Source organism: Schistocerca cancellata, chromosome 2 (genome assembly GCF_023864275.1).
Source record: "Schistocerca cancellata isolate TAMUIC-IGC-003103 chromosome 2, iqSchCanc2.1, whole genome shotgun sequence".
Classification (NCBI taxonomy): domain Eukaryota; kingdom Metazoa; phylum Arthropoda; class Insecta; order Orthoptera; family Acrididae; genus Schistocerca; species Schistocerca cancellata.
The window spans coordinates 798822865-798843948 of NC_064627.1; the positions used below are offsets into that span (position 1 = coordinate 798822865).

At 41.1% G+C, this 21084-nt stretch overlaps 1 protein-coding gene across 1 annotated transcript in view; it reads right to left on the reverse strand.

The window, feature by feature from the left end:
* The window catches only part of LOC126162653 (probable multidrug resistance-associated protein lethal(2)03659), a 316093-nt gene that overhangs the window by 240204 nt on the left and 54805 nt on the right, over window positions 1-21084 (reverse strand). The window contains exon 2 of the mRNA XM_049919291.1: window positions 9640-9725. Coding sequence (XP_049775248.1) covers window positions 9640-9716 — 77 coding nt within the window. The 5' untranslated portion in view covers window positions 9717-9725. The remainder of the gene's footprint in view (window positions 1-9639; window positions 9726-21084) is intronic.

A 21084-nucleotide genomic window follows, 5' to 3' on the forward strand; every position in this document is an offset into this window, starting at 1 on the left:
AGCACCCACTTGGGGATCTCATGTCCTGAGAATGGAGTATCCCATTCACAAAGCCTGTTAAATTCTAGTGAGTGAAGCAAGATATAGTCTCTTTTATGAGCTATATGCAAACCCCTGTGGTGCAACACGTGTAGCTGTTAGAGACTGAACTTCCCAATTGTGTAAGATTAGCTTCCCCTACAGTACCTCAAGTTGTTTATTTGTATTTTGTATTTGCTTTAATCACTGTGTTAGATTAGTTTCACTTCTGGCACCTCAAGTTCATTTACTTGTATATTGTATTTTGCTTTGATCATTGTGTTACATTATATATGTTTATGGTATCTCCAAGTTCATTTATTTGTATTTACATATTTTCTTGATCACTGTGTTAGATTATCCCCATTTACTACACTCCATGGACATTAACAATGTTTCTCATATTGTCTTAAAAAAAGTGTGTAAACTAGTTTCCAACACACCTATGTGCATCCCACATGTGTACTCATAACAGCTTCATGAGTGATGGGGATTACTGGACTGATTAAATAGAGACTTTCTGTTCAGCTGTTCATACACATTTTAGTGGGCATTTACCTTTGTAAATGAACTCTGCAGTTAATTCTGCCTGTTAACACTCCAATAAAGAAACTGTTCAGTATTCGAATGTCTGTCCATTTTACCCTCCACACCTAGCAAACCCATGGGCAACCCCCATCCCCCCAGGCCAAGCTGCACACGACAGGCCCCGCACCAAGTGGCTGCTGATGTCAAGCTCCCACCACCTGTCTAGTGCTTGACACACTGGCACACTACTCCACCATTCCAGTGCACAACACAGTGAGTGAAGTGTCACATCAGGATGAATCGATCCCTGCTTGCCATTACCTTTGAGTTGAGCCCTGGCTGTCAACCAATCCACCTTCAACCCCCCCCCCCCCCCCCCATACATCTGCCCTCTTTGGGTCCACCAGCGCATATGGCTGGGTTTCACACTTTCTTCCACCACTGTGCGCATATTTGCAGGCTCCTCAAGTACCAGTGACTCCACACAATTCACCCTAATGGTTGTGCAGCTCCAGCCTTCAGATGATGTGGAGGTGCACGACATCATCACAAACCTGCCACAGTCAAGCAGATTTGGTGCCCTGAAAGTCAGGCCAAAAATGTAGCTGTCTGAATCAGAAATGCATTGCATGCACGTACTATTTTCATCAGAGGAATGCACCAACATGCGTCCCTTACTACTCCTCCATTACCTCCATGCACTTGACGAGTCAACAATACACGAATTGGGTCATGTGCGTGTCTGACGCAGTCCGCGCCATATTAGCCATGAAGGTCTATACAAATGTTGATGTGGCAGCCATCATGGTGAACAGTGTCTTTGAGTCTCTCTTCTCACTCACCCAGGCTCCCATACCAGAGCACTGAGGTAGGCCGTCATTTATATATCCCTATCGCTTCTTTCCCTCTGGTGAACCATCATTCTTCCCCTGTCCATACTAACATTGTAGGTCCCCTTCCATCGTCCAATGGCCACCACTACATCCTCACCATTATCAATAGTTTCACTCGGTGGCTGGAAGTTGTCCTGCTGGCTGACATCACATGGACACAATGGCCAAGGCTTTCACAGATGCCTAGGTCTTACATTTTGGGCATCTCTGCCATGTGATGATGAAACATGGATGACAATCAATTTAAAACGCTCACCAAAACTTACTGTGCACTTATCCATTTTAAGACAAGTTAACACCCTGCCACTAACAGCATGGTAATGAGATTCCACAGGACGCTAAAAGCTGCCCTTACCCGTCAATCCATAACTTGGTCTACCGCCCTGCCACTAGTTCTCCCAGGCTTTTGAGTGGCCCACAAAACTGACCTGGGTGTGACTGCCACCACAGTGTGTAACAGCAACCACTTGCTGTCCCAGGAAACTTCATTAAGCCACAGTCCCTGTTGGTTACCACCAGCACCCTGGCATCTGTACACCAGCTCCACAACTTCACGACATGCCTGGCCCTTGCAATCCTGCAATACTACAGCAAGCACAGCTCTTTCATGCATCTGAGCCTCCACACATGCAGACATATCTTGCTCTGAATGAACGCCAGGCAGCCAGCAATCCTGCAGTACACTGGCCTGCACCTTGTGCTGAAGTGTGGGGAGAAGACCTTTTCTATCCATCTCTGCAGTGCTGCCAGCACAGTATCCATCGAGATTGAAGATGGCATGTGCATTCTATGTCCCCAGCCCTTGTGCACCGCCAGTTGTCAGTACTGTGATGGCACTAAATGACAAAAATGGTACCCAGGCAATGCCACTGAACAGCACTTGGGATCCAAGAATGGAGGCCACCCCACCATTCACACCACCCTATATCCCAGCAGAACTGCCCACAACACTCACTGCCTAACCACCACCACCAGACCCATCCTCTGACATCGTGCCTGACTCGCAAGGTGCCACACCAAGCATTCAGCACAGGGGCACCAGTTAAAACAAAAGAAAAAAAAGACAAAAGAAAAACACACACAACTCCCAATCCAAGGGGATAAAGATTAAACAATTCCCAATCCCTGGGGAAAAAAAGAGTTGAGTTGAAATTACAAGCTAGGTTAGTCAAGCTCTATACAGGGTGAGTCACTATTTGCACCAAAAATAACTACGAAAGTATGACAGGACCTGAAAAGTTTGTGAAACAAATGTTGCATGGGACAACAGGGGCCATAATATGACACTGGTTTTTTGTTGCTAGGTGAGGTCACATCAGAGATATGAAGGTCAACTTTGTTTTTTTAAATGGGATGCTATAGTTTGGTACTTATTTTCTGACAGCAGCTATCAAGACAAATCCAATGATGTGTAACAGTAAGGTCTTTGAAGGCCAACAAAGGTAAAAAAGGCGGCATGAATGTCCATTTACAGAAGGTGTTCAAAGTGATGATTATTGGTGTCAATACAGTGCTGCAATTTTCTTATCATGGATTGAGTGGTATTCCTTATCACTTTGGCACTTATCGAAGCACATGCTTTGACAATTCTCTCTTGTATATTGTGCAAATAGTAACTATTTGCCGAATATGGTGTATCCATCTAACATGCCATTGACATGTAAACACCATTCAATGGTTTCACAATTCAACACTAACGGTAAGACTAGTATCATCAAATCAAGTGAACGTGAATGATGTGTTCCTTCGAAGAACAGTTGATATACTTCTCATTTACGGAGAATGCCAATGAAACTCAGTGAGAGCTAGAGATTTATAAGCTGAAAGATATCCTCGATGTACTCACCCTATGTGTATGATAAATTGAGAACAACTGGATCATTAATGCATCAGAAACATATCCAGCAAAGGAAAGTTACTAATGAGCAAATGGAAATTGGTACTCTTGCCACTGTGGTTCGAGATCATTGTGTCAGTTCACGTCAAATCGCAAGGGAATCTGGCATGAGCCAGAGTAGTGTTATTCTTGTTCTGCATCGCCATAAATATCATCCTTACCACATCAGTCTCCACCAAGAATAAACTGGTACGGATTGTATGCATCACATTGAATCTGCCGATGGGCTCAACTTCAGATTCAGAGGGATGACACATTTATTAATTTGATTTTATTTACTGATGAGGTTACATTCACAAACCATGGAAATGTTAATTTGCATAACATGCATTATTGGGCAACTGAAAATCCATGTTGGCTGTGGCAAGTCGCACACCAAAAACCGTGGTTGGTGAATTTATGGTGTGGGATTCTGGAGCACAGAATGATAGGCCCCTATTTCATTGAAGGAAATCTTAATGGTAGGAAGTAAACCACTTTCCTGCAAGAAACATTAGGTCTGTTATTGGAAGAAATACCTTTAGGAACAAGGAACAGAATGTGGTATCAACACGATGGGTGCCTGGTACATTTTTCGCTGATGGCTAGAAATGAGTAGCAGACACAATTCCCAAATCGTTGGACTGGATCATTGTTTATAAAGACGTTCCAACTACACCTGAAGATATGCAAGAGAGAATTGTCAGAGCATGTGCTTCGATAAGTGCCAATGTGATAAGGAATACCACCCAATCCACAATAAGAAGATTGCAGCACTGCATTGATAGCAATGGTCATCACTTTGAGCACCTTCTGTAAATGGACGTTCATGTCACCTTTGTGACCTTCGTTGACCTTCAAAAACCTTACTGTTACACATCATCGGATTCATCTCGATAGCCACTGTCAGAAAATAAGTACCAAACTATAGCATCCCATTAAAAAAAAAAAAAAGGTTGACCTTCATATCTCTGAGGCGACCCCACCTAGCAACAAAGAACCAACATCATATTATGGCCCCTGTTGTGCCACGCAATTTGTGTCCCACAAACTTTTCAGCTCTATCGTACTTTCAGAGTTATTTTTGGTGGCAACAGTTATTGACTCACCCTATACAGTTTACAAATCATCTAAGCTGCAAATTTTCAAGGAAAAGTAAACCAGTCTCAGTTAAAGTTTCAAACCAAAAATCCTAAATCATAGGAAACAACTCCACTGTTAATCAATAGCACAGTCAGCACATGTAAGTGAGCCTCCTGGAACATCATTAACAAATACCGAAAAACATCTATGAACACAGAAAGGGAAGCAATAAATATCAGACATGAAGATCGCAAAAGCAAAAAACTGTTTGTCACATTCTTAACAAGGATGTTATCTCATCCACTGGCACCATAATTCTAGTCACAGACCCACTCAACATCCTGATACATAGCTAACTTTGAATGTGAAGAAATTAGAGAACAATACATAAGCAAAATAATTCTGCACTAAAAAATAAACACTCGAGCTTGATACTGCAGTGCCTTTGTTGTTCAGAATGACAATACAAAATTCCTTCCAACATGCACGCATGTCCAAAGGAACAAGTAGTGTGGCAACTACAGCCATTATGAAATACATGAAACATATTCACAGTTGCAAATAGGGACAACCATCAGCTGTATAATGGTATGACAGGAATGAAAATTTGTGCAAGACTGGGACTCGAACCCAGATTTCCTGTTTATCATGAGTGGTTGCCTTACCATTAGGCTATACGAGCATGCTTGAGGGCTGACAACATTTGGAAGTTTGGGTATGGCCACGGAGCATGCTCAGATAGCCTAATGGTAAAGTGAGTGCTCGTGAAAGCAGGAAATCTGGGTTTGAGTCCTGGTCTGTCACAAATTTCCATTATCATAATTCCATTATACAGCTGATGATTATCTGTATTCACAACTGCAAATATATTTCATGTAAACACTCTTTCCAGCACAGAAATCAAAAAATGCACAAATGTTGTGATTCAGCTAATTACATTACATCAACTCCCTCATCTCAAAGAAGGTACATTTCCCAATGCACTGAAGAGGAGCATTATCAGACCAGTGCACAAAATAGAATCAAAGGAAGAAAAATAAAACTGCAGACCAATATCACTGATTCCTGTGCATAGTACAATCTTTGAGTCAGTGATGCTGGCACAGCTTAATGACCTTTTTGCAGACAACAGTCTTCTCGTATAAAGATCACAGCACCACAGCAGCTGTCACAGAATTTTTGCACAGTGTCTCTATCTATCGAAACGAAGAAAAAACACTGTGGGATTATTGTTAGATCTCACAAAAAATTTTCATCTGGTAAATCATGTACTTCTCTTGCAGAAACTGATGTCATGAATATCTCTTTGTAATGAAGTCAGCTGTCATAAAATAGGCGCAACTTCATTTTAAAATTACAGTAACAATACAAATATGTGCACCCAGCAACATTTAATTTTATTAAATTCATTCCCACCATGCCCTTCACAGATAGGCAATATCTCCCAGACCTAGTCCGCAAACAGGTCTCCTGTGTGATTTCCGCACACAACCCCAATCCTCCCACCACCCCCAAAACCAGCCACAAAGGAATGTTCCCTTTGTCACTTTGTACCATCACAGACTGGAACAACTGAACCACATCCTTCGTCAAGGCTTTGATTACCTATCATAATGCACTGAAATGAGGGACATCCTGCCAGAGATACTTTCCACACCCACTAAAGTGGTGTTCTGTCACCTACCCAATCTCTGCAACATCCTAGTCCATCCATAAGCCACTGCCAATCCCAACCCCTTGCCACAAGGCTCATATCACTGTGGAAGACCAAGATGCAAGACCTGCCAAATCTATCCACCCAGCACTTACTGTTTCAGTCCTGTCACAGGTTTAGCCTACCCCATCAGGGGCCAGGCCACCTGTGAAAGGAGCCATGCCATTTACCAGCTCTACTGCAATCACTGCACAGCTTTTTATACTGGTGTGACTACAAATCACCTGTCCACCAGGAAGAACAGCCACCACCAAACTGTTGCCAAGAGCAAAGTAGGCCAATCTGTGGTACAACATGCGGCTCAACATAATGCATTTGATTTCAATGGCTGCTTCACTATCCTAGCCATCTGAATCCTTCTCTACACCACCAGCTTTTCTGAACTGTACAAATGGGAGTTATCTTTCCAAAGTATTCTCCGCTCCTGTAATTATCCCAGCCTCAACCTACAGGAACATATGTCCCCACACCCTCCACCCAACAGTTTCTACCCCCTCTGTCCTATCATCTCTTCCCCATTCTCATCTCCCACCCTGTTTATTTGCTGCTCTCTGTCAATGCAACTGCCCATCTTTCCCAGCTCCTCTCCCGTTTTGCTCCTTTTTTCCCCACAGCCTTGCCCCATAATCTCCTCATGCTGTGCCTGTTGGCATTGTAGTACCATACCTAGCACATACCATCAGACAGCGTTCGTCTCTGCCCCCACCCATACACTTCTATCCCCTCCCCTTCTCTGTCTCCTCCAGGTTGCTGCTTGCATCCCACATGATATTTGCATTCTGGCTCGAGATGCTGGAGTTGCCTGTCATGTGTGAACAAAGTGTGCTTGCTTGTGTGTATGAATGGTGTGTGTTCTTATTTGCTGATGAAGGCTGTGGCTGAAAGCTTTATGTAAGTGTCTTTCAATTGTGCCTATCTGCAACTTAACATGTCTTCTTTACAGTAAGTAGCAATCTGTCCTTTCCTACATTGTTGCAAATATTAATACTATTATCTAACTGTTATAAAAATATTTACTGTTATATGAACAGAAGGCAGAAAGTATTCTGAAATACACTCTTTTTCGTTGTCTAAGACTCTCTTCCTATCAAAAGTTGGGACAATTTCCTGATTCCAAGACCATTCAGAACTTGGGAAATTGTTGACCATCATTTTATAAACCCTCTTTATTACTGCAGAAATTCTATCAAAGATTGTTGGATAGTGAACGAGGATATCCTGTGCCTGAGAGCTTTGTAACAAAGAGTACTGTAATAACCGCCTAACTGAGGATCTGCGTAACAATATTATGAAAAGGAAAGTTGCTACTCACCATATAGTAGAGATGGTGAGTAGCAGATAGGCACAACAAAAAGACTCTTACAATTAAAGCTTTTGGCAGTTAAGGCCTGCATCAATAATAGATGACACACACACACACACACACACACACACACACACACACACACACACACATGCACATATGCACACTCATGCAAATGCAACTTGCACACACAAGTGCAGTCTCAGTCAACTGAAACCACACTGCAAGCATCAGCACTAGTGCATGATGGGAGTGGTGACTGGGTGGGGAAAAGAAGGGGGCTGGGGTTGGGGAGGGAAGGGATAGTATGGTGGGGTTGGTGGACAGTGAAGTGCTGCAGGTTAGATGGAGGGGAGGGGAGAGATGGGGAGAGGGGGGGAAGTAGCGGAAAAGGAGAGAAAGAAAAAGACTGGGTGTGATGGTGAAATGACGACTGTGTAGTGCTAGAACGGGAACAGGGAATAGTCTGGACAGGTGAGGACAGTGACTTATGAAGGTTGCAGCCAGGAGGGTTACGGGAACGTAGGATGCATTACAGGGAAAGTTCCCACCTGCGCAATTCAGAAAAAATGGTGTTGGTGGGAAGGATCCATATGGCAGAGGCTGTGAAGTAGTCATTGAAATGAAGGATATCATGTTTGGCAACTGAATGACCTTCTCCACCAGGGTTACAATTAACTCTCGTCATGCCCTGAAATGAGAAATGTCCTGACCACTATCCTTCCCACCCCTCCCACAGTGGTGTTCCACCTTCCACCGAACCTACAAAATATACTCATCCATCCTTACACAACCCCTGCTCCCATTCTGTTACGTCATGGCTCATACCTCTGTAATAGATCTAGATGCAAGACCTGTCCCATACGTCCTCCCACCACCACCTACTTCAGTCCGGTCACTAACATCACCTATCTCATCAAAGGCAGGAGGACTACTTGTGAAACCAGTCATGTGGTCTACAAATTAAGCTGCAACCGCTGTACTGCATTCTATGTAGGCATGACAACCAACAAGCTGTCTGTCTGCATGAATGGCCACTGACCAACTGTGGCCAAGAAACGAGTGGACCACCCTATTGCTGAACACATTGCCAAACATGATATCCTTCATTTCAATGACTGCTTCACAGCCTGTGCCATATGGAACCTTCCCTCCAACACCAGCTTTTCTGACTTGCACAGGTGGGAACTTTCCCTGCAATGTATCCTACATTCCCATAACCCTCCCGGCCTCGACCTTCGTTAGTCGCTGTCCTCACCCATCCAGCCTCTTCCCTGATCCCATTCCAGCACTAGACAGTCATCATTCAACCATCACTTCCAGTATTTTTATTTCTCTCCTTTTCTACTCCTCCCCCCCCCCCCCAACCTCTCCCCTGCCTGCCATCTAACCTGCAGCATTTCACTATCAGCCATCCTGACCATACTATACCTCCCCTGCCACAGCCTCCACCTTACCCCTCTCCAGTCACCACTCCCATCATGCACTGGTGCTGCTGCTCGCAGTGTGGTTTCAGTTGCCTGAGACTGCACTTTTGTATGTGAGCTGTGTTTGTGTGTGTGTGTGTGTGTGTGTGTGTGTGTGCGTGTGTGTGTGTGTTTGAGAGAGAGATCTATTCTTGATGCAGGCCATAATGACTGAAAGCTTTAACTGTAAGAGTCTTTTTGTTGTGCCTATCTGTGACTCAGCATCTCCCCTACTTGCCAAGTAGTAGCTTTCCTTTTCATAATATTGTTACATTCCATCCTGGATTTTCCATTGTTTGAGGATCTGAATAGCTTCTTTTGTCATATCGTATCAAGTTTCAGCAGCACTTGGTGCAGCTTTTTGATTGCTTTTCATCATTTTCAGATTTTCTTTGCACCTTTAATAACATCAAAAAGAAAAAGTGTTAGACATATTTTTTTCTGTACAGCCTGACTCTTCGTTATATATTTTTCAGTTTACAAAAAAATGCAAACTTTTTTGAAGTCAGCAGGATTCAGTCACATATTCAGTCACATATTTACTTCATACTACAACTGCTAGGTGACAAGAAAGACATTTTATAAATAAAGTATCTGGACACTTAACAAAAATGTAGTGTAACTACTTACACAGGAACTGAAGTGTCTTATGCTTGAATGTAACATATTAACATATCATTAAATTACATGTTTCTAGAAATGAACAGTTATTTTTGTCTGTTCTCTCTATCATGAATAAAAATATTGGATTCCCTTACCAGAATGTGAGTGCAGAGAGTGGGTTTGCTGAACCCCTCGGGTGTGGTATGGCATCAGTGTCCTCCTTCTCATTCATTGTTGCACTCTGAAAGTCATAAAATTCTCTTTGTTAGTAACTTAACCCTAATATAAATTCGAAAGTATGTGACCATCTGCACAAAACAAATAAAAAAATTAAAATGGGATAAACACATAAAAATACATCTAAATATTATATTTGCTTTTGTGTCCAACACTTAAGTCCCACTCATTTAAATGGAAATGACAATCTGTAAGAAAACATTCAAAATGGAGATTATGTTACTCTTCATTACAGAATTGAAAATTTCTTTAGCAGAAGGTTGCAGAGGCAGTCATATAATTGCGAATAAACAGTGCAAAAGAACTGTCAAGTTCTGTTGTCATCACTGTTATAAAAACTGAGTTACGAGAAAGACAGTACATGAAAATCTGGTTGCCTGTTCCAATAGCTTACTTTGTCAATGAATTTTATCAACCTTAGAAAAAGCTATAAAATTACAAGAAGATATCATGCATAGCCACTACTTACCTTTAGATGGCAACAGTCTAAGTAATGCTACTAGACACATTTAAGTACTAAAAAGCTATCCTAGTTTTCAGAACTGTTGGTTCCTTGCTCAGGGTGGAAAGAGGAATATACTGGAGAAGGTTGAAAAGGAGGGGTAGATCATTTAGAGGCCAGTATGAAAGGGATGCAGCTGTTGTGAAGTTACGAGACTTAGAAGAGCAAAGCATCAGAGGGAGTAGGAGGTCAAACATACTACATTACTTTTCACTAGGTCTGCATCATTTACCAGTCATGACTGAACAGATTGTGTCAAATTTCCATTCTTTATCACTGTGACAGTTTCAGTCCAGAGATGACAGAAGGGCACATCAAGAAGTAAAGATGGAATAAGGGAAAGAGAAATTAATTTTTAACATTGTATGTTGAAGAACTAGATACAAAGCGGAAAAAACACTGGGAAAAACCAAAAGTGTTTCAAGAAGAAGGGAGCTGAGGAGATAAAGTAAATGGCACTTAAGAGTATATTCCCAAAATAAATAAATAAAAATATAAAATAGTAGAAAAGGGTGAGGGACATAGTGCTAATGGAGGTTAAATCCATGGAGGTGTCTGGACGTGATGACATGTTCGTTGGTAAGTTCCCATCTCTTGTGTACATAGAAACTAGTATTGGAGGGTAGGATCTAAGTAGTTCTTGTGATGTAGCAGACACTTGGGGTCCTTGGGTCAAGATGTACAGTATGCTCAGTAACTGGGTGTCCTCAAGGTGGACAGTTCTTCTATGTCCATGTGTGAGCTTACCAAGTATAGTGGTGAATATTCATATATAAAACGTGACACAATGAAGACGTGCAAGTTTGTAAAGATGTGTTGCACAGTCTTTGATGTTGTTTGATTTATCTGGGTTGAGGCAAGAGTAAGTGGTAATGGATGGGCACATAGGGCTGCTGAAGTATCAACTGTTACTGATAACTCTTATATTCCTACGAGCTTTTCATAATCCCTCCATCATGTCAATTTTGTTGTATTATATTATCTAACTATTTGAATTTAATGTTTTTTTCCAAATCTGCTCTCATGAAATCTGATATGTTTTTATTGTTTTATTATGTTCAGTTTTTCTGAAGGATACCAGGATACTATTGGGCTGCAGAGTTCTTTTCAGTTTTGTGATTTGTTTTATTGCAGTTTCTGTTATTAGCGATAACACTAGTTTTTCATCATATGCCATAACATAATATCAAGGTTCCTATGTTTATAGCACAATCTCATTTCATGATGTACAGTACTTCGGATCATGCTCCTATTCACAAATTAGGCTACATTCTAGCTCTTAAAAGAAAAGGGTAGGGTAGGGTAAAACTGGAAATAAATAAATTCTGCAATCAAAAACCTGTTTAAATTTGAAAAGCACCAATTACCTATAAGTAAAATAGTGTGTTTCATGGGGCACGTCATTGTATCTACCAAACTGCACATTTTTGTTAATAGCCACATCAGTGTCTTCTACTATTTTCAATATGGATGTCCTGTCATTAAATTTGTATCTCTGAACTGCAGTTTCTTAAGAATTAGAATAAATAAATGTCCCTTCTGAAATTTTACTTGATACTGTGTGACCACACAATCTGCCTGTTCCTAAGCACGCTACCACACTGGGATGCCACAGCAGATCTGCTCACAGAGATGCCAGACAGACGCAAGAGACACAATGGAGCCTCCCGCACCTGGCATCCACCTGAGTGTGGCAGTTCTGCTGGCAAGCCTGCCAGCACTGCTGGCTTATAGCCGCTCCCGTACCAGGACCTGCCACTCAGCCGTACCTAGTTTTATCCGCTCTCGTGAATGCCGTGGGTAGTTTTGATACTGAATCTTTTATCTGGGAGATTCAGATGAGATCAGCAACTTGGAACACTCCATCTCAGAACTATTTGAAATACAAATGGGAAAAAAAAGTGTTGGGGTTTATGAAGGTCGTAAATGGAGCTCAGTTCAGAGACTAAGTCTCTCCACACTACAATCCCGTTCAAACTACATACAACAATGCACATTCTGGACTCTGCCTGGATGATTGTGGAAACTATCGATCCTCGGTTTCCTCATAGCCAGTTCCTGATGTTCCACTCCAATCACAAGAGCTTTATACCACACACAAAGAACGTTCACTATCCAGGCAATGTAAATTTTCCTCGAAACCTACTTCCAGACTGACGTAGCACACCTAACTTCCAGACTGACGTAGCACACCTACATCTTCTGCTGCAGCAAGTGATGCTAATGGGCCCGATATATCAGACAAGCTAGAATTATTTTAAGAAAAAAGTATATGTAAAAAAAAGGAGATAGGTTTCAGGCATATTGTCTAAAACATTTGTAAATTTTATTTTATAATAACGAAAAAACTTTAAAGTACTACCATGTATAGTTTACGGTTGCAACAAAAACTGTAAATACAGCTGTAGTCAGCGAATTACTATCTACCGAGTACACGGGTCACGAAATCTGTTCCTCTTGTGAGATCACTTTCCTTGAAACAGTGACCTTTCTGTAAATTAATATCGGGAGACTTCCACTACCTCGTAAAATGAACTGAATGACTATCTCACGATAATAGCAAATTCAGCACCGTAATTTCTTAAATCATTATAAAGCGTGTCAAATAATCATTTAATGTCACGATCAGCAATGAAGGGATGAGCCCAGGACTTCTTTTTCTGCATTCCCTTTCTATTTCGAACTTGCACACAAAGCTTGTGGCTCTTCTACTGAGCAGAGACTTAAGGCCTTCCTCTGGCGCCTCGTACTGCCAAGAGCCGGGTGCTGCCGGCAGACCTGCCGTGGTGTCCCAGTGCGGTAGGGCCCTAAGGCCTAGTTAGAAGTGGTTCAGAATGAATTGTGACTTGACTGGTAACAATGACAGTCCCTGCTACAGCTGAACCACCTTTATCTACTTTCTTACACATAAAACGGACCTACTTGCTCTAACAAGCTTTTGTAGTTATCTATGAATTCCATTATTAACCGTGCTTTATTTGATATGCGCGGTATATTTTCACTGGTGTTCTTCCACAGTCTCGTAATAACTGTATTTCTACAATCTGCCTTGCAAATTTTTCAGGACTGGTATTATATTTTCGTTTTCAGGGTTGGAATTACATTTTCGTATGTTTTCTCATCTGGATGGTCTGGCAGAAAATATTTTATCTATGCAGCCATAATTCCCCATACTGGTTCCTCCTAATTCTACTTTTTTCTAAATTTCATGCTTAAACTTAAGAAGGGCAGGCAGGCACAGCGAAACTGACAGTCCTGCAAAAACTTCAAGTGTTAAACCTACCGTATAGCACAGTGATAAGCAAGGAAATTTGAGACTTTCAGTGTTTTAGCATGTGTCAGAGTTCATGTAATAACTGTAATTCCAAAGAAAGCAGGTGGTGATAGGTGTGAAAATTACAGAACTATCAGTTTAATAAATCGTGGTTGCAAACTACTAACACAAATTCTGTACAGAAGAATTGAAAACCTGGTAGAAGTCGACATCACGGAAGATTAGTTTGGATTTCGCAGAAATTTAGGAACACGCAAAGCGATACTAACCCCACGATTTTTCATAATATTGAAAATACGTAATACATAATAATAACAGTGATAATAAGAAGAAGTAAGGCATACTTCCACTGCTCTTGCACGACATCAGATGCTTGAGCAATGCAGTTGATGTTCAGTGGCAGAGCATACGTCTGTTTACACGAGGGTTCAACGTGGATAAACGCAGCATTGATGTCTATTGTCACAACGTTTAAAAACTGCAGTAATATTATGATTAGCTACATAAGGGTTGGTCTCGAATTCTTTTTTATTTACTTAGCAGATTGCACCAACCCAAAACTTGGGAGCGACAAAAATACTACCTGGAGGGGCAACAAAATTACATACCCCCTCCATCTTTTTTTGCTTATTTCCTCTGTTGTCACCTCTTGCTCCAGTACTCAGTCAGCAAATATCGAAAGCCTTCCATCAAATAGCACTTGCTTCCCAACCTTTATACCACAACAAAGTAGCACCAAAAACGGTATTGTTGAACGTGAGGAAACTTTGTATATGTCACCCATGTGAAGCAACCAAGCGCAAGGTTTCCATATAAACCATGCTAGCGACAAGTATCTGTGTAGTAGTAGTAATTTCTTCACGAGTTGAGTGAATTGCCGTGCTTCTCTCGGTTAATCCTGAAACCGTCTTACTTTCTTGGTTTTTCCAGTCAAGTTTTGCGCCCCCTCCGTGCCTGAACTCTCAGGTACGCCATTAGCAGAAGTTTATCTTATTAGCCCCCCAGTATTAATACTATACTGTTACAGTCAAAATTTGTAAACATGTATGACTGTGCAAGGGAAATGACTGCCCGAATGACCACCCAAGAGATAGACAATTTGTTTCAGTACATCCACGGAATGATGCTCACAAACAGAGGAAACTCCAGTCAACAGAATAATAATAATAATAGTTACAAGAAATAACCATTAATTATAGCAACTGAATAGGTTTTGCGATAGAAATTAATACTTGGGAATGTGAAATAAGATAGAGTAAATCAGTTTCAATAAGTTTACAACACTTTACACTCTGGTAGGATATGGCATTGTTGAATGTTCTATTTGTAACACTGCTCTAAATTTAGGATAACTTACAATTACATGAAGCTTGACTTCAGTTGCTTAAGGAAGCGTTCTTATACAGGTCCTTTATTAAATGGTCGCAGACAGATGTGCGCCGGCATAGACAGCAAAAAACTATCAATATTATGAGATTTGTGATTAAATAGACGAGATGACATAATGACAAACTTATCACCACAAAAATCCATCATCGCTTTCAAACCGGAAATCACATGCTTGTGTATAAATCTCTGGCTGGGTTGTACACGTTCCAAATTGTTAATGAAAAGACAAACAACATCCAGGTTGTTATCGAATGTTTCAAGCGTTGCTTTCGTCTACGGCCATATGTATATATTGGGAAAGAGCCAATACAGCGCAATGTAGATTTCTAATGGTGCAATCTACACTGAGCCGCCCCTGTTACCTGTATCTGGCTGCGGGAGTCTTAGCCACAGATTCCTGACCCCTGCGAAGCTACAGCTATAGTCCAATTAAAATTAGGAGGCAGTTGATATCTGTCACTTGCCACTACAATGTTACAACATCGGCTATATGCGATACACAAGCATGGCGCATCACTTCACAAATGCTGTTAATGTGCTACGCGAAGCAGTGTTACAAATGGCTCTCAGCACTATGGGACTCAACATATGTGGTCATAAGTCCCCTAGAACTACTTAAACCTAACTAACCTAAGGACATCACACACATCCATGCCCGAGGCAGGATTCGAACCTGCGACCGTAGCGGTCACGCGGTTCCAGACTGAAGCGCCTTTAACCGCACGGCCACATCGGCCGGCGAAGCAGTGTTACGAGCGGCCGCTGCGAGGTAGGGCCTACGTCGGAAATGCGAGATGATCTATCGGCAGCTATTTTTAGGTGACCAATGACTGAACCGCGACAGACGACGCTTGTAGTAGCCATGAATTAAACTCATGTCCTAACTAACCACAACCTCGTGAGTGCAATGTATGCGTGAAAACGGCGGTCATCAATCTGCTGCAGAACTAAAGTCACGATCACTTTGTTCACGATGATTAAAGCTAACCTCTACGAACAAACTTAAGACAGAAAAGTTTCAGTGCTAAAGGCAAACTATTTCTCACTCGATATCATTTGTTACGTGAAATTATCCTCACACTGTCTAGACGAGCTGCTGCGTATCAACCAATGAGCAATCCTGGTCGGCACTTGGATGCAGACTATAGGCGACACATGCAGATTGAAAAAGGAACGATAGGAAGAAAAATAAGGGCAAATTAAAAAGTCAATAGGCTGATGAAAATCACGTGGGAAGGTATTAGATACAAAAAATTCATTTAAAACATTTCATTGTGTACAAATAATAGTCTTTTGATTAGATTTAGAAATAAAAAAATCCGCTATATCGACGAGATTCGTATCGACAACGTTCTGAAATGGAAGCTTTTACGCTAACCACTCCTCTACTGCAGTACGCTGCATTATAACGTGCTGAAATACAAAATAAAAGGTTCAGATCTAGGAGTCGTGATCAAGACACATCAAGAAGAAAGCTGTATAAGGAACTGAAAATGACTTGCACAACTGTTCTGGCGGTATGGCAACGGCGAACGGTTCGGGCATGACATTGAGCTTTCTGATTGGAAGAAACCAGCTAAAGCGTCATGTATCAACTATCAAGTAATTTTAATTAGACTATAGCTGCTACGATGTCAGAAGAACTGATGTAATTACTTTTGTTTTTTGTTTTTTCTTTTTAAGTACATAATGAAGCTCTTATATCCGACACGAGCCACCTAGTCTCTCCCTTAATTTCCAAAGGCCTTCTAACTACTCTTTATCCGATTTGCCAACAACCTGAAAGTATATTCAACCATCTGTCATGCTCGAGACAATCCGTAATTCAACACTGTTGCTATAGTCATTAGAAAGAGCTGTTGAAGAATCACATTGTATTCTCAAGGAATCGTTATGCTTCATCTCGCACTAGAACCTAAGACGTAACTTTCCTTTGATTGTGTATTTGATCTGATACTTGGTTTCGTAACGGTTATAGTATATTTCCTGTCTACTGCGTCGCAGCAATGTGAAAAATATGGAATACAGACGCGCCGTCATGCTCACAAACGAGCGGCGCAGAACACTGGAGAATGGAGCAGGGTGTTGGCAGCAGTGTTCCCAACTCTAAAAAACCCGAGTCGCTAGATTCAATATCAAAAGTCGCTAGAAAGTCGCTAAAACTGATTTTACTAGGGGTGTACTGAAAATTTCGTGCTGTGAATGGTGCAATAAGCCAGTGTGTGTGTGTGGGGGGGGGGGGGGGGGGGTACAAAATATTAATAAAAACTCTCATACGTAATTGCTATATTGTCTTAATTAAATGACGCATCGCTTGCAACAACATATATATAAAATACGCAAACGTTTAATTAAACGTGTTATAATTGACGCAACACAAATTGTTGTTTCAATCACAGTAGTCAAATATACTAGAAATATACAACTATATTTGCGACAAAAGAAAGCAAGAAAACAAATTAGGTTACAAAATATATACATACCGGTATGTGAGCTATTCATCGCCGTCACTCAGAAGATCGAAAAACTTCTGTTTCATGCTCTGACAGAACTGTAGTTGATGTAGAGGGTTGAACGTCGTTCAAAAGATGATGTTGCAGTTCGACTGGTTTTTTCGCAAATGGGTAACTTTTGTTCGTTCCAACAAGCTCCAATACGTCTGACGGTATGTCAAAACACGCACAATCTTTATTTTGTTTCTTCAGCTGGGCTCAATATGATCAAAGCATTGATTGTCTTTAACGATAATCCGTTACGTTGTGTGGATTTTATAATGTTCATAAAACTGAATATTCTTTCCATTTCTGCATTTTAATGCGGTAGACATAGAACAGTCATTGCTAGCTGTGAAATCAAAGAAAAAGAATTCTCCCCTGTGGCATTTTCATACTGCAAAACCTCACTCCAAAATAAAACAGTGTTAATAGTGTTATTCCACCTAATGAAGTTGATATTATGCCATTCTTGCAACATACAGTCTATGAAATCGCCACTAAAACCCAGTTCTTTGGCTACATCCGCTACAGAATTATTTTTATTCACTTTTAGTGTTTCTTCAACATTCAGCATTGAAATTTTTTTCAGGATCGTAACTTTACTTGCCAGTCTTTGTTGAATTTCTTTTATGAGTTTCAGGCTAAACTGAATGCATGTCTTCTTCACATAAACTTTATTTTCTTCAGACAAACTTGACTCAGACAATGTCTATAGTTAAAAATCTTAGTTTTGTTAATGAAAATACTGGCCCAAAATAGTTTTGAGTCGTCAGTACTCCAAAAGTCGCCAGATAAGTCGCTAAATAATTTTTGTCGCTAAAAAGTTTTTTTTGTCGCTAAGACGAAGGCAAAAGTCGTCATTTCTAGCGACAAAGTCGCTAAATTGGCAACGCTGGTTGGCAGGTGCGTAACAATGTTCCGCTGCGAGCGGGCGCGTCAATAAAGTGAAACGGATGTCGGCGCCCAAACAGTCGTGCACGAACGAACTATTTCCTTCTATGTACCGACCCTGCGCGGAACTTGGCCGTTGTTTGCAGTAGGGATCGCGATTATCGCTGAAACCGGTTTTCTGTTACATCGGTTCTTTTCGTGTCTAGATTAACCTGACTGTTCAAACCGCTCAAAATCAGTTTCCGGAATAAGCGATTTTAAGTTTGTATTGTTACTACTTCCAGTAACAAACGTAGAATTCTAACAGAGATTGAAACATTGTAATGAATATGAAGGAGTCGACGATCATGACCGATATGTGGTTGAGGCTGCGGCAGCAATCGGTCACACTGTTTCCAGACGAGATTGCAAAAGTGAAGGGGGCAAACGTAGCGACAGCTAGAGAGAATGGTGACAAATTGACAACTTCCCTGCAACGGCACTTTTGTATGATATCAATTTTTCACTCGGAAAGCACCACAAAATTAAGCGTTCAGTTATTATTCATAGTTTATAGCATATAAATAAAACTGCGGACATAATAATCAAATTTACCTCCAAACAAGGTATGGGACCATCCTGCAATACAACTGATGTCCGGGGACGACAGCGAGAAGACATCATATAGACTAACAAGGGGAGGCCACGACGTTTGGAACGCGGATTTACTGCAAACTTCGTACACTCGCTGTACTCCATTAGGACAACAAAATGTGTAAGCAGTAGCGCGTACTTCTCAAGCGTTATTGAGGAAATCGCAAGATAATTTCGATCGTCAAATATATACACCTGTGCGTGACCATTTTTACCGTGAAGCACTGATAGACGAGTGGAGCCGGCACGGTAACTCAGCGTGTTCGGTCAGGGGTTTAGCTGCCCTCTGTACTAAAATAAAACAGAGTTAATGGATCAACGACGAACTGAAACGGGTGTCTTGCGACGTCCGCGACGAGCAGATGCAACGAAGGAAACCGAACAAAATGAATTTTTTTTTTTTTTTTTGAAGTGGTTAGCGTTCAAGCTCAGTAATCGCTGGGTCGCTGGATCGAGTCCTGCTCGTCACTTTTTTCTCTTTCTAACACAGTCATTTTCTTTACTATTTATATTACAATTGACGTAATGGGAAAATACGTGTAATCGGATGAACCTTCTTAAATATAGAATGTTATTTGGCAGTCTACAAATTTTTACTATCACAAATAATATAATATTCATAACTACCGACTCTTAAACGGCCAAACGCATAAAGTGATACTGAAGATGCATGCTTGTCCGTGATTTGAGAAATCCCTTATACCTGGAAGGAACCCGAAACGACTTGTTATCTCCAAATTTTGTCCGCAGCTCGTGGTCGTGCGGTAGCGTTCTCGCTTCCCGCGCCCGGGTTCCCGGTTTCGATTCCCGGCGGGGTCAGGGATTTTCTCTGCCTCGTGATGACTAGGTGTTGTGTGATGTCCTTAGGTTAGTTAGGTTTAAGTAGTTCTAAGTTCTAGGGGACTGATGACCATAGATGTTAAGTCCCATAGTGCTCAGAGCCATTTGAACCAACCTCCAAGTTTTGACCGGCACAGCCGGCTTTCGAAAGATGTGCAGTTAATTGTCGCTTTCGACATTACAAGTTGCGGGATGGTATTTTTCGTAAAAACATGAAAAACAAAGTTAAACGGCACCAGATGCATTGAATAAAGACTGTGTTTCCGCACACGCAAGGTCTTACGAGGTTTTCCGTGGAAAAACAAACCTCGTCATTTTCAAAAACCTCTCTTTCAGCCGATAATTTGAAAGCAAATCATGCGTAATGCAGTATTTCCTTAAATATCGGCGCTGATCATTGGTCTTTGCAGTATAGAGTGTATTTTAATAGTGTCTTCACGAGAAGCAATTTCTCGTTTTCTTTCGATTAAATACGAACAATTTTTAATACACGGACAAGCATACATTTTCAGCATCGTTTACTAGTCGGTAGTTATGAATATTATTTGCGATAATAAAAATTTGTAGACTGCGGAATAACATTGTAAATTTAATAAAAGTTCAACCGATTACACGCTTTTTCCTCCATTACATCAATTGTAATATAAATAGTAAAGAAAATGACAGTGTTAGAAATAAAAAAAACTGTCGACTGGGACTCGATCCAGCGATTACGGAGCTTGAACATTAACAACTGTTTTTTTTTCTTTTTTTTCGCTGTGGGTCGTTGCATTTGCTCGTGGCGGACGTCGTAAGACACACGATTAACTTCATTGTTGATCGAATAATCAGTTTTTGTTTTTTTTTTTTATTACAGAGGGCAGCTAACCCTCTGGCCGAACAAGCTGAGCTACCGTGCCGTAACCACGCAGCTGCCGGTGCTTGCAAACACATTCTTTGTCCTAATGGTGTACTACGAGTGTATACTACGAGTGTACGAACTTTGCAATAATTCCGCGTTCCAAACGTCGTATTCTCCCCTTGTAAGTGCGGTCATGTCTTGCACGCAGCACCTGCACATGTACAGTTTAATAGGCCATGGTGCCACAAGGTAACACGTACATTACTGTCTTTGCAATACTGTCCCGATTCGTATGTCATGTGTTTGTCGCTAGTTTATAACGTTGTTATTAAAATAGTGCTGACTGCTTTTCCCAGTTTCTGTACTAACCCAATTTTTCAAAGCAAGGGAAATTTTACGAAAAAACATCACTCGCTTTTACAAAAAGTTTTATGCAGAAACAAAACATTTTAACACTGCTGCTATTGCAAATTGATATACCATTTTTTATCCGGCTAC